The sequence below is a fragment of the Salvia splendens genome, chromosome 4 (assembly GCF_004379255.2).
Source record: "Salvia splendens isolate huo1 chromosome 4, SspV2, whole genome shotgun sequence".
NCBI lineage: Eukaryota > Viridiplantae > Streptophyta > Magnoliopsida > Lamiales > Lamiaceae > Salvia > Salvia splendens.
Genome location: NC_056035.1, coordinates 10,668,549 through 10,681,586, shown reverse-complemented (window position 1 = coordinate 10,681,586; position 13,038 = coordinate 10,668,549). Strand labels below are relative to the sequence as shown.

General features: G+C 37.6%; 2 protein-coding genes across 2 annotated transcripts; one reads left to right on the top strand and one right to left on the bottom strand.

The window, feature by feature from the left end:
* Window positions 1-779: 779 nt before the first annotated feature.
* Window positions 780-5,150, bottom strand: LOC121800202 (probable isoaspartyl peptidase/L-asparaginase 3). Its single transcript, XM_042199790.1, has 7 exons — window positions 4,996-5,150; window positions 4,242-4,410; window positions 2,683-2,747; window positions 2,183-2,575; window positions 2,055-2,113; window positions 1,532-1,636; window positions 780-1,226 (listed from the first exon to the last, which is right to left on the bottom strand). The coding sequence occupies exons 1-7, from the start codon at window positions 5,056-5,058 to the stop codon at window positions 992-994; spliced, it is 1,089 nt and encodes a 362-aa protein (XP_042055724.1). The 5' UTR covers window positions 5,059-5,150; the 3' UTR covers window positions 780-991.
* A 345-nt stretch (window positions 5,151-5,495) lies between these two features.
* Window positions 5,496-9,096, top strand: LOC121798518 (splicing factor-like protein 1). The gene is made up of 2 exons (XM_042197564.1): window positions 5,496-7,945; window positions 8,783-9,096. Exon 1 carries the CDS (start codon window positions 5,580-5,582, stop codon window positions 7,908-7,910), a length of 2,331 nt encoding a protein of 776 aa, XP_042053498.1. The 5' UTR covers window positions 5,496-5,579; the 3' UTR covers window positions 7,911-7,945; window positions 8,783-9,096.
* The last annotated feature ends 3,942 nt before the right edge of the window (window positions 9,097-13,038 follow it).

Sequence of the window (13,038 nt, the reverse complement as noted above, 5' to 3'; positions counted from 1 at the left end):
TATGTTTTTCCGTAATAGAAATCTAAAGTCCAAATCTTCAATCATAATCTCCCAAATTCACTCTCAAACCCTATAATTACCAGTAACTTGTGTGGTTTGCCAATTTGGAAGACAACCCATCACTCCAACTTAACTAAATTCACATAATCTTAGTAAAGAAATCTAAAATCCACTGAGGAATTAAATGCTCTTCCAATGTAATTCACCCTAATAACTTGTTACTTTTGTTATTTTATTTACAAAAAACATCAATGTACATACATACACACACCTACAACAACCCCAACGTGAGTGCGCACACAATTTTGTGAGTGGGTAAAATTCAAAATTTCCACTTTTCAATTATATCATCATCACTCTAGCAACAAATTTTTGTTTCACAAAAGTTGGTAAAGAGATTGCTTACAAACTACACAAGACTGCATGCATTGTCACGCCTCAACAAACATTAAAGAATAAAGCGATCAATTTTGAAAATCAAATAATGAGAAATTTTTTTATTCAGAGGATAACCCCAACCAAGTTATTGGGCTTTTAATTACAGACCATTCCAAGTGATTTGTTTTTTTTTTCCAAACTATAGATTTTCAATCATAATCCTCTAGCCAACCAGGTTTCGAAATATATTGACATCTCTGCCTATCAACACTAGAAAAAGAATGAAGGATATAATCACTACTACCCTATACAGAGTCTTCCTAATAAATTTCAATTTTAACTTGACAACTAAATGAGTCCAGAGGCTATGAAGCTTTGCAAGAATCTAATTTGTCATGAAGTTTTACATGGGAAAATAAGATTGGATTTATATTGAGTCATAAATAGAGACAAACAAGATAATGGTTGAGAAAAGATATTTCAAGAAATAGATCTATATGAATAAGTGCAGCATCACATAACATTCAGAGGCAATCCACCAAAATATGGTACTACTATAATTCTGAGGAATGCAAGTGATAAGAAGAATGCACGAGCCACGGAAGTGGCTGCATCAAACTGTTGATTTTACTGGGTTTACGGTATAAACCACCACATCAGCCATGTCAGGGCTCCTCACTGAGTACTGAAATGTCCAACCATGGCATGCACCTGCATGGATGCCATTGTTATCGACTGCAAAAACGCCTCCAACAAAATCAGGGTATTTCCTTGCAATTCTTGCAATGGCATCTTCAGCAGCAAGCTTAGGTTCCATGCCTAACCTCATACTCTCCACGACTTGATAGCTACAAGAATAGGGCAAGAAGTTTTAGCTAAACCACTGTACCTCAGGGTTTACAGATTCACTCCAGGAAAAAAGATCAAGAATAATCCTGATATACACAATTTAGAATGTGTGCATCAACTTATGGCATGTTTACCACATGCTTTGATGGATTGAATAATTTTGAGCTTGTTTGATCATGTGGAGTAATTCTTTAAATACCAACTCATATATACCGTCAACATAATCTATCCCCAACCCTTAGAGAGTATCTTTCAGCTTATGCTAAAGCGGAGATGGCAAATAAAGATAGACATTCTACCGTACCAAGGGAGAAAGCGCATCATGATGTCACCATCGCCACTTGCCCCACAAGCTCCTACTTCGGTGTCAGCATATGCAGAAGAACCGGCAATAGGTCCATCACCAACTCTGCAAGCAAGAAAAAATATAGAGCATGTAAAACCCCAAGGGTATAAATGGCTCGATAAATAAGACGGGATTGCTGGTTGTGACTTTATGTTTATATACACAGTAAAGAAGTGTAAATGTGCGGTAGAAGTGTGGCAAGACACATGAACACAAAGTTTGATATTAATTACTGAGATCTAGTTTCATTTCAACATTTTTCATCTCATTTTCAAGAACTTATGACATATTGAATAGGTCAACCAAATAATTAGTACACCAATGAATGAGTGAAGGCAGGACTATGACAGTGCACGGGTGAAGTAGGACTACTAAGAAACATTCATATAGGCATTAGATGATAAAGATGGTAATAACATCGATGCTAGACTTATCAATTGTGCTGTAGTTAAATAATAATGCAAATCAATACTGCTATAACCTGCCAGGGATCTTAAAGGTGGCGCCATTCGTTGAGGTACCAACAGCTATAAGTCCTTTCTGCAAAAGCAATATATATCTTAAAGGGGATTCATGTATTGAATTTTCATTAAGAGAACAGAAGCTTACTTTGTCAATAACAGCCATTGCTATTGTATCATGGTTATGGAGACCAAAATGGTATGACCTAGATTCATCAAGACCAACCCTCTCATTGTTCGAGAATAATTTCTCACCAAGTTTCGTGCTACTATTCAGATGATATGGACCACAGTCATTAACTGGCAGGACATTTTTCCGAAAATTAGGTTGGCAACTATTCTTTTTCCAATTTACCCACTTCTCTATAGATTCTTCAGAGCTTAGGTTAGTGGGGCCAGGAAGACCCATAGAAATTGCAAATCTTGATGCTTGCTCTCCGACAAGCAAAGTGTGTTCTGTATGCTGCATTACTAATCTAGCAGCTTTGATGCCATCACTGACATACCGCATTGCAGCAACTGCTCCAACCTCCATTGTCACCTATTCATATCTTAGCATATGCAGAGTATAAACAACCAATTAAGTACCTTGTGTGGCTCTGCTCAACAAAAATATTCAGTTATATAAGGAATGTTAAATATTCATACCCCATTCATGACCATCGCATCAATTGTAGTTTCTCCATTCTCATCTGGGCTTCCACCTGGACCAACTGTGTGTAAAAATAAGCATTTGTAAAACATTGAGTTAATGATACTATAAGCCTTCAAATAAGTATAATATACCATCATAGAATTAATCAGAAACAGTAAAATATTATTTAGTGTGGTCAACTAAATTGCCACCTTATATATGGTTAGCTACAAAACTGAATGTAAATAATTATATTTTGATTTCTCCATAATGATGTCTTCTATCCGCTTCATTAACACCAGAAAAATAGTTCACAAGAACGGAATACGAACATGATACATGGACAAAAATAAATCCATTTAAAAAAAATCAAGATACGAATAACAGTCAAAGAGAGGTAGCTGTTCGCTGCAATGGAGGAATCTCCCCCAGTGGGGGCGATATATGTAGATTGGATTCAAGAGAGAAGTGGGAAAAGAAGAGGGGAGTCCTGTGATTTTAGTGAGTCTTGTTTGTTTCCGGAGGAGAAGACGGTTGTGGAAGTAGTGGCGGCTGCATTGTGGCAGCAAGTGGTCACTCGAGTTTCTAAGGAGGAGGCTAGGGATTTGGTTCCTGGGGAACTAGAGAGACGAATGAAGGAGAGAAAGTGAGAAAGAGGGAATAACCAATGGAGGAAACCGCACCACCTAGGCAAAAGGGCTCAAATTCACAGTGCTACAACGAACAGGCTCAAATTCCGGTCATCAGGGCACAATTATGAAAAACTTGCAAAGGTTATGAATCAAATTCCCCACCTTGCATTGGATAAGTAAGAAACACACACAAAGAATCCCCATAATTGTTACTATTATAATTACTTCAGGTAACCGAAAAGAACCTATTAATGCAGATCACAGTCTAATTAGAAACGACAGTCTAATTAATAATGTCTTTCCATGAAATGTAAACCAGTTTTCAGGCATAAACCAGTGACCAAGCATTACAATTGGACAAACAAGGCTACAAAAAGGTACTGTATTAGAGAGGCATCCACCCATAAAGGTCCTTCTCCTCCCTCTTTGAAGAATAAATTGAGGAGCAAACAAAATCAATAACAAAGGTGGAAATCCTAGTGACTGGAAAGGAAGACAAACTACAGTTCTGAATCTCATGTGAAAGTAAAGCCATATCTTCTTAACGGCTAAATAGTATTGAAAATCAGGAAAACTCAATGCTCAAATATTTGAAGAAAGAACGACGGAGTGCTTACTTTGAGAGTAGGATAGATTGATAAAATATAGGATTGACTATTTGAACGATGAGATGGCCAAACAAGCTCAAAATTTATCAATCCATCAAAGTAAAAAATGGATTAGCTTGGATTAATTTTATCGATCCATCCTATTACTCAGAGTAAATGCCCCCCTAAGAGTATCAACAAACAAGAAATCCATATCTTTCAAAGTAAAACAGTGTTTGCGCTTTTGGCAATGTTTGTGATTCTGCAAATGTAATCTTCACCATTCTGTCAAATCAATAACTGCAGTTAAATGAAATGGAAAGGAACAGGGATATGGCATAACCGAATCCTAACCTGTACCATCGCATCTCAGTAGCTCACATGCAGAGCAGCCTTCTACGACTGCATCAATCGCCGAAAGCCCACTCTCTGCAGTCCTCCATGCCGCTCTAACAGCTTCCTTGAAGGGCCATGTGCTCACAACCAGAGGGAATTTCACAGGTCTGACTTCATCTCCAATTGTCTAGTTAAACAAGATGTAACGGAGTTTCATCAGAGTATGAAACAAAAGAACATTACTGAGAAATTTTAAAGAGAAATACGCCAATGATTCCTGTGTTTCGTTCAAAATTTGAACAGACCAATGCCAATGATTGCCGTGTTTCGTTCATAATTTGAAAACACCAATAGCATTGGAGTGTAAGCCCCGTCTTCTCTTTAAACAAGACAATAGTATTGGCCTGTTTCCCTTTTATACAATACAAAAAAGTTTTTCATTCAAGGAACCTTTTTTTTTCTAAAATCACCCAAAACAAGATTTTTTTTTTCAGAAAATCAGACCCTTCACTAATGCATTACTTATTTAATAGCCCATTATCATCTTTCCGACATTACCCTAATTTCATCTCTCACCCCACATCAAATATCATCAGTACCTAAAATCGAATATGAAGGGAGACCTGAATTCATAGAGCCCAGAATACCAGAAAATATCAAGTCTTACAATGAAACACGTGGAGTGAAAGTAAATAAATAGAGTTACCAAAATAATCCACACAAGAAACAATCAGAAAATGATAACAGAGTGAAGGTGGGAGTGGTTTGATACCGAGATGATCAGAGAAACGAGGAAGAAAAGAGCGACATCAAATTTGTGGGAATTGTTAGACATCAACGTTCTTCGTGGTTAACCGATATCGGCGCAAGGTACCGGACCGTTATTAAATCGATTGGTTTGGTGACTTTGTGCGGCCAAAGTATGATTTTTAGGATTATATAAATGCAGACATATTTTAAGTAAAATAAAAAATATTTTATCTACGGCTTCCACTTGTAAATCATACTCCATCCATTTTTGAAAAATATAAACATTTAATTTTTTACAAATTTTAATATATTAATTGATAAAATAAGATAGATAAAAAGACATTGTAAATAATGCTAATACAGAATGAGCTCTTGTATAATGGTATGAAAAAATATGTGAAGATTAATTTATTGATCCAGGCATAAAATATAAAAACGTGTTGTAGCAATGACGATTTCCTCCAAGATGTATTCACGACCGCCGTATAAAAGGGTCCGTCAACTGTTGGAGTTAAACCTGTATGTATATACGCTGTACGGCTCTCTTTCCTTTCCATCTCATAATTTCTGCATCTCATCAATTGCTCTCCCTCTCTCTCCAATTCAATGGATACTCTTCAATCCAATTACACTGATTCCCCTTCTCAGCCCCAATCTGAAACCCAATCTCAACCCCAATCTGAAACCCTCGAAAAAACCCTAGACTCCAACAAGGGAGCTGCCGCCGCCGATGCTTCTATGCCCGTCCCGAAGCCTGATTTTCCGAAGCCCCTTTTGTCGGGGAATGGTCTCGCCAACACGCACAGCGGCACTGACAAAGATTTCTCCGGGGGCGAGGAGGAAACCACAAGCCGCAGGCGGAGACGATCTAGGTGGGACCCTCCCCCGAGCGAGTCCAGCAACGATGGTAACGCGGCCAACGGCGATGGAAATTCTGGAGCCGGTGGGAGGAAGCGGAAGTCGAGGTGGGCAGATGACGAGCCGAAGCCCGTGATCCAGCTACCTGACTTTATGAAGGACTTCGCCGGAGGTATTGAATTTGATCCTGAGATTCAAGCTTTGAATAGTAGGTTGCTTGAGATTAGTCGTAAGTTGCAATCCGGTATGCTCTTGGATGATCGCCCCGAGGGCGCTAGGTCGCCCTCCCCGGAACCTATTTATGATAACATGGGAGTGAGGATTAATACTAGGGAATATCGTGCTAGAGAGAAGCTGAATAGGGAGAGGCAAGAGATCATATCGCAGATTATTAAGAAGAATCCCGCCTTCAAGCCCCCGGCGGATTATAGGCCGCCTAAGCTTTACAAGAAGCTATACATACCTATGAAAGAGTACCCTGGGTATAATTTTATTGGGTTGATTATTGGTCCAAGAGGAAACACTCAGAAGAGGATGGAAAGGGAGACTGGTGCAAAGATTGTTATCCGGGGCAAAGGGTCAGTGAAGGAAGGTAGGCTGCAACAGAAGAGGGATTTGAAGCCTGATCCCGCAGAAAATGAGGATTTGCATGTGCTGGTGGAGGCTGACACTCAGGAGTCTCTTGAGGCTGCTGCAGGCATGGTCGAGAAACTCTTGCAGCCAGTTGACGAGGTTCTTAATGAGCACAAGAGGCAACAACTTAGGGAGCTTGCTGCGCTGAATGGTACTATTAGAGATGAAGAGTATTGTAGGCTATGTGGGGAGCCTGGTCATCGACAATATGCATGTCCTTCCCGCACCTCAACTTTTAAAAGTGACGTTTTGTGTAAGATTTGTGGTGATGGTGGGCATCCTACTATTGATTGCCCTGTGAAGAATACTACTGGCAAGAAAATGGATGATGAGTATCAGAACTTCCTGGCAGAACTTGGAGGAACAGTTCCGGAGTCTGCAATCAAGTCGAGCGCTGCAACACTTGCTCTTCCTGGGGGTTCAGGTGTGAATCCTCCTTGGGCAAGTTCTACCAACACTGTGATTAACACCACACAAGCTGCTCTTGGATCGCCACTGCTCAAGCCAAAGGAATTTGATGAGACAAACTTATACATTGGTTACTTGCCTCCCACTCTGGAGGATGATGGTTTGATCAGTTTGTTTTCTCCTTTTGGTGAAATTGTGATGGCTAAAGTTATCAAAGACCGTGTGTCTGGTTTGAGCAAGGGTTACGGCTTTGTGAAGTATGCGGATGTTCAGCAGGCAAATAATGCAATTGCAAGCATGAATGGACACAAGTTAGATGGGAGAACAATTGCTGTGCGAGTCGCAGGTAAACCACCTCAGCCCACAGTGCCTCCAGGCCCTCCTGCTCCACCTATGCCAACATATCCTCCTCTGAATCATCCCATTGGTGCCTACCCCTCCCAGCAGTACAATGCTGGTGGTCCAGTTCCACCTGGCATGTATTCTGGGGCACCGGTTCCCTGGGGACCTCCGCCACCTCCTTCATATTCCCCTTATCCTCCTCCACCACCAGGATCGACAATGTACCCTCCAGTTCCAGGTCAAGCAGTTCATCAATATGGAGTGCAATACCCTCCGCCTCCAATGCCTCCAGGTTCATCTGGTGTTCAGACTCAGGCTGTTTCTTCCGCTGACTCACAGCAAAGTTTCGCATCTTCTGGGGAGATGCAGCAAAGTTACCCTCCAGGAGTACAATCTCAGAGTAGTGCGTCAGTCCAATCTATTCCAACTTATGCCTATGGCATTTCTGTAACTGCAATGTTACCACCAAATTCCCTGACTCCTTACCCAGCACCTCCATATAGCTATCCACCTCATTACGGTGCTGTTCCGCCACCCCCTCCTGCTGCACCTCAGTCTTTTTCAGACCCTTCACAAAGCTTGAGTAATGCTCCGTGGTCCTCAAATCCATCTGTGCCTCCTCCTCCACCTTCTGCTGAGAAAAGTAACCACAGCACTGACTCTGAATATGAGAAGTTCATGGCCGAAATGAAATGATGAGAGAATATTCCAAAGATGGCTTTCTGGATGAGGTAAATATAGTCCTCCTTTATTTCACTCTCTACGATTGACAAGTTTTGATATTTGCTGACATATCACTTCATTTATTCATTTTTGGCTTGTCTAATATCTTACAGTACGGTGTTGCAGCAGAATATTTTAGTTTATATTCAGATATTGGCATAGAGGAGTGCAAATGTATGCTTATAATGTGGAGAATTTTTCTGAGTGTCTTTTGGGGGATTAAGTTAAAATGGATGAGACATGTGTTTAATTGTTTATTAATATGGTACTGAAGAATTACATTAAGCTTTTAAGAATTGTTTACACAATGAATAAGGAAATACCATGTTACAAAGCAGTATTTTTCAAGAACAAATTGGGATTGATTAGAACATGCAATCAACTTGTGGCCGAAATACATTTCAGAGTATAAGAAGATCTTGGATCTATTTTTTAGACATTACATTGATGACCATGTAGTAATAAAATAACCCTTTAAATAAGATATATTTGCCAGGATTTATTTCATTTTTGGTTTTGCTCGTTATAAATTTATAATCTGTCATAATCTTGTCCTGATAAAACTATAGCACTAATTTGAAAAGCTCATACGCTGTTTGGATTACGTATCTGTTCCTCACATAAAATGCTTTGTCAGTCTATGCAGATTGCCATTGTGATACAACTTTCTATGTTTCAGTGGGCAACCTCCCTGCCATTTCTTGGAGCATTGGCCTCCTTTAAGCCCATTATTCTCTTTAATTTCTGATCATGCATGCTTTTAATTTTATACAGTATTATCTTTTCCATTGGATTTTAACAGATAATAACACTTGTTTCTTTGTCGCTATGTAATATCTTTACAGGCTGTTTACTGGAGCACTTCTCATCCTGGTTTCTAATGTCTCTTTACTTGTTGGAAGTTTGGGACTCACATAACCTTGATGTACTGTGTTACATTTGCAGAGAGTTGCCATGAAGCCATTCAACCGTGTTGCAGGATCAATTCGCATATATGTCTGTTGAAATCTCACTTTGTAGGATCATTTCTATTCAGACGGATATATCTGCATTTAGAGTGTCTGACTTTCTTATATTTTCCAAAATATATGTTTGAACTTGTTGGTCTCTCTACTGACCTTTTTGTCGACTATCTAACAATTGCTTGTGCTCTTCTCTACTTTGTCTTGTTCTAATGCCCCCTGATTTGATTTGGTGCACCTTTTGCTTCTTGTTGCTACAACTATTTGTAGTGTTTGTAGCTTAATACTTTGAATCCAGGCTGATGCTTGTCTCTACTAATCTAAATCAAGGTGAGGCCCACCTTGGATCATGAGGTCAGATGGTATGGCTAATCTGGAAGTTTCTTTCTGAACATGTCTGATTCCATTTTCTTCTAATTCTTTCTAATGCCTTCTCGTAGTTCATTTATGGCAGGTGGTGTCATTGTGCTGGGATAATCATTCATGTGTTCTGTTGGTTCTCGCCTAATGCTTATGTGTTATTGGATTAAATCTAGTTTTTACCTTTTTCACCGATAGTAGAAAAAGGTTACAGCATAAATTGTTTGGTTGCTTGAGGATTTGGAATGTGAATGTTTGCAGGAAGAAGATACATGGTGCTAAATGAAGTTGGTAGAAGTATTTGGTTAGAGGTTTCAGTTGTGTCTAAATGGAATACAGGTCTTAATTGTATTGAATGATGTTTGTGTTTGTGATATTGAAAGCAAAAAGGCTGAATAAAGCTAAATGATTATACAAGCATCCCTCAGGTTCTAAAAGTCAGTTCTCTAGTTTTTTGGAATTCGCAAATGATTGAATCTAGCATCTAGCACATAAATACGAGCTAAATTCAACATGTTTAGCCTACTTATTGAAGAGACTTGCATGGTTTGCAGTTGCAAGATGTGAACTTCAATTTCCCTTGAGCTCTAAACTTCAGGTTGTTCATGTATGGAAGTCAGCACCCACACAAAAGATCCGAGTATAATACAAGTGAATCTTTCTATATTGAAATTTTTGGCTGTCGTGTGAATCTTTGTTTATATAATTTATTTAGTAGTGTATTGCTGAAGCTGTAATGCTGTGTGTGTAGCCGGCCTAAACATGCAGGTTCGTTTACTGTATATGGATCAAGTTACAGCCCTTGAGCACTTGAATGTTTTAATTTCTTAGCAAGATAGTATTGCTTCTCTAGGACTAGAATTGCATATGCCTCGATCTACAGAGGTTGTATCTGTAAAGTTGGCAAACATGTCTTGGTCGTCAATGAGCATATTTAGACTAGTATCCAATAGACTGACAAAGAATGAATAGTTATGATTAATGTGTAACGGCAAAATCTAAGTCCGATTGAGTAAAAATGTACAAGTATGTTCATTTGGAGTAAAAATTATCTTTACTTTAGGTTCTAAAGGAGTGAACCCATGACCATCACCTCCTTTCGTGTCCTTTTGCAGAAGTTTTAGGTGTATGATTCTGGGCTAAACAACCCAACCCATGATGTTCTCGTCTCCCTTGCTCTTCTCAACTAAGCGTTGAGCGATAGGGAACGATAGCATGTTACCCACTACCACTAACACTACCACCAACACAGACAAACTGGAAAGGATTGGGGAAGCCAATGCATACATATTTCTTAATTTAATTACTTACAAACCTCGACTGATTGATCCCCCGGAGCTCCTTCGCCACTTGGTTGTTCATGACCACATTCCGGATGATGAAGAAACAACCATCCGCTGCAGTCTGCACAAAGATGCTAACACAAAACAATTAAATTATGAGAGAAAAAAAAGACGTGACTAGCTATAGAAGAACTAATTCAAGTATCAAATGGCAATTAAAGGGCATTTACTAAGGAATCAGGAAGAGGAACTCATAATAAATCTATATTCCAATTAATTGGAATATTATGATTTATTGAAGTTATTCAACCAGCTCCAATTCGTAATTAAGAAAATTGAATTGATTAATCATTCTAATCCATGATTTCATTTATTTTTATCATTACATCTATGGGATCATGTTGCTAGATCGCAATTAGATTTCTCCAAACCTTGGCTATCAATAAAAAAGAGCTTACTACTAAAGTGCATGGAACAATAGTTAATACTCCCTCCGTCCCCTCATAATTGTTCACTTTGATTCCGGCATGAGTTTTAAGAAATATAGAGGAAAATAAGTCCCACTTTTACATATTAATTTTATAATAAAATGTTAGTGGAATGAGTTAGTAGAATGAGAGACCTACTTACCATTTATGGTAAAAGATGAAAGTGGGTAATTAATGGGGGACGAACGAAAATGACAATAGTAAACAACTAGTGGAGGACGGAGGGAGTAGCTAAGGTTAAACTAGTGTATTGTTTTCTATGATTATAAAAAATGATTTCGACACAGAAGTATGTAAAAAAATATAGGCGACTCTTTAGAAAAATGTCAGTCCTTAATTATAAAGAGCTCTAGTAAAAATATAGTCACTTAACTTGCTAGTTTAATAGCAATGCTATTCTCTTCTCCACACCAATACCTGAACAAAAAGATAAAGAAAAAGAGTGATCCTAAACAATTGAATTATGTCCAAACAACATAAAGCTAAATTAGTAAATTGATGTATTAGTTATTGAACTAAATATTAGTTATATTAATGGACAAATTAAAATTACATATATGAGAGGGAATCGGTCTATTTCAAAATTTGAATCAAAGTGATACATTAGTTATCATTTAATAGTCCCAACTGAAATAGAAGCAAAATGCACAACACTTAAAATATGTTTTTGAAATGATCAATAAATTAATGTTACTAGTCAAATACATGTGACGTGAGTGTGATCTGAAGCCTCTCCTAAGAGCAAAACGCCTTATGTGTTTTCTACAAAAAATCATAGCGTATAGAGAAAATTTCCTTAATATAAAAAAATACTACGAAATGAGTTTTAGAATTGCGAAATACATTCTGAAATTCAAAAAATATATTTGTAAAGCTCAATTAAAAAAAAAAAGAACAAGTTCCTAAGATGATGCATTTTATTCATAAATTTGATAATGCTTCACATGTGGCTGATTTGTTTTTTCGTGAATTGTTATATTGCATGACATGCCTAGGATTATTGTTTCTAGTAAAGTAAGTTTTTGAGTTACTTATCGAACGATCTTTATTATAAAGAAAATATACTCCCTCTGTCTCGTGCTACTTGCACATTTCATTTTTGGACTGTCCCAAACAATATGCACTATTTCTATTTTAAGTAAAAAAAATATGGTATATAATCAAGATATTAAAATTAATTAAGTGTACCCTTATTAAGTGTTGTCTTATTACAGTTCAAATTCTAATTTAATTACACTAATAACTCATGTTAAAATTTATGATGTCAAAATGAAAAGTGCTAGTAGCATGGAAAGGAGAGAGTATTATTTTCCATTTTTGTTTTTTGACACTGTCGGTTCTTTCGACGCTGACTATGCTTCATCATAATTCTCTAATTCATCTTCTCTCATTACGTATCTCTCTGCAAACCCTACTGTCAATGATACAATTCTTTTTGGCAATGCAGTCACCGAAAAATATCTCATGCTTTTGGCACTGAAAAATATAATTAACTGTGCCCTTTTAAATTTCTAGCTTCGCCTCTAGGTGCCATCATAAAACTCCACCAGTTCTCACTGCCACGACTCATGTTAGCTAACTCCAGACAAAATGTAAGTTCCGCCTATGCTCCAACTCTTCTCGTTTTTATTAATTACCTTTTTTGGATTTGGGAACAATATTTCAACAACACATCCAACTTTATTAATATATTAACTTAGATTTGTATGTTTCGTTTATGGACGCAAATATTGTAATTGTCTTACAAAATTTATAAAATTCTTATATTTCTAATTTGATTGACATATAAATTTTCATCAGGATTCAAATTTGTTGCCTTCATTTTCGTTTTCATTTGCAAACTTTGCATTTTATTCGATAAATTATACTACATTTTTTCTTTAGTTATTTTTCTTTTTTCAAAGTTATGCATTTATTGCTCAAATTTTAATTAGCTCCTATGCGTAAAGACGATGGAATTTTGAGAGGGAAATTAATTTGATTTGGATGTAAAAGTATCGGCATTGGA

Excerpts from the sequence above, each read along its gene's own strand:
- LOC121798518 (XM_042197564.1), top strand. The coding sequence starts at position 5,580 with ATGGATACTCTTCAATCCAATTACACTGATTCCCCTTCTCAGCCCCAA.
- LOC121800202 (XM_042199790.1), bottom strand. The coding sequence starts at position 5,058 with ATGTCTAACAATTCCCACAAATTTGATGTCGCTCTTTTCTTCCTCGTT. Across the intron at positions 1,637-2,054 it reads ACCTTTAAGATCCCTGGCAG|AGTTGGTGATGGACCTATTG; the intron begins GTTATAGCAGTA and ends TCTTGCTTGCAG. Across the intron at positions 1,227-1,531 it reads ATGATGCGCTTTCTCCCTTG|CTATCAAGTCGTGGAGAGTA; the intron begins GTACGGTAGAAT and ends CTATTCTTGTAG.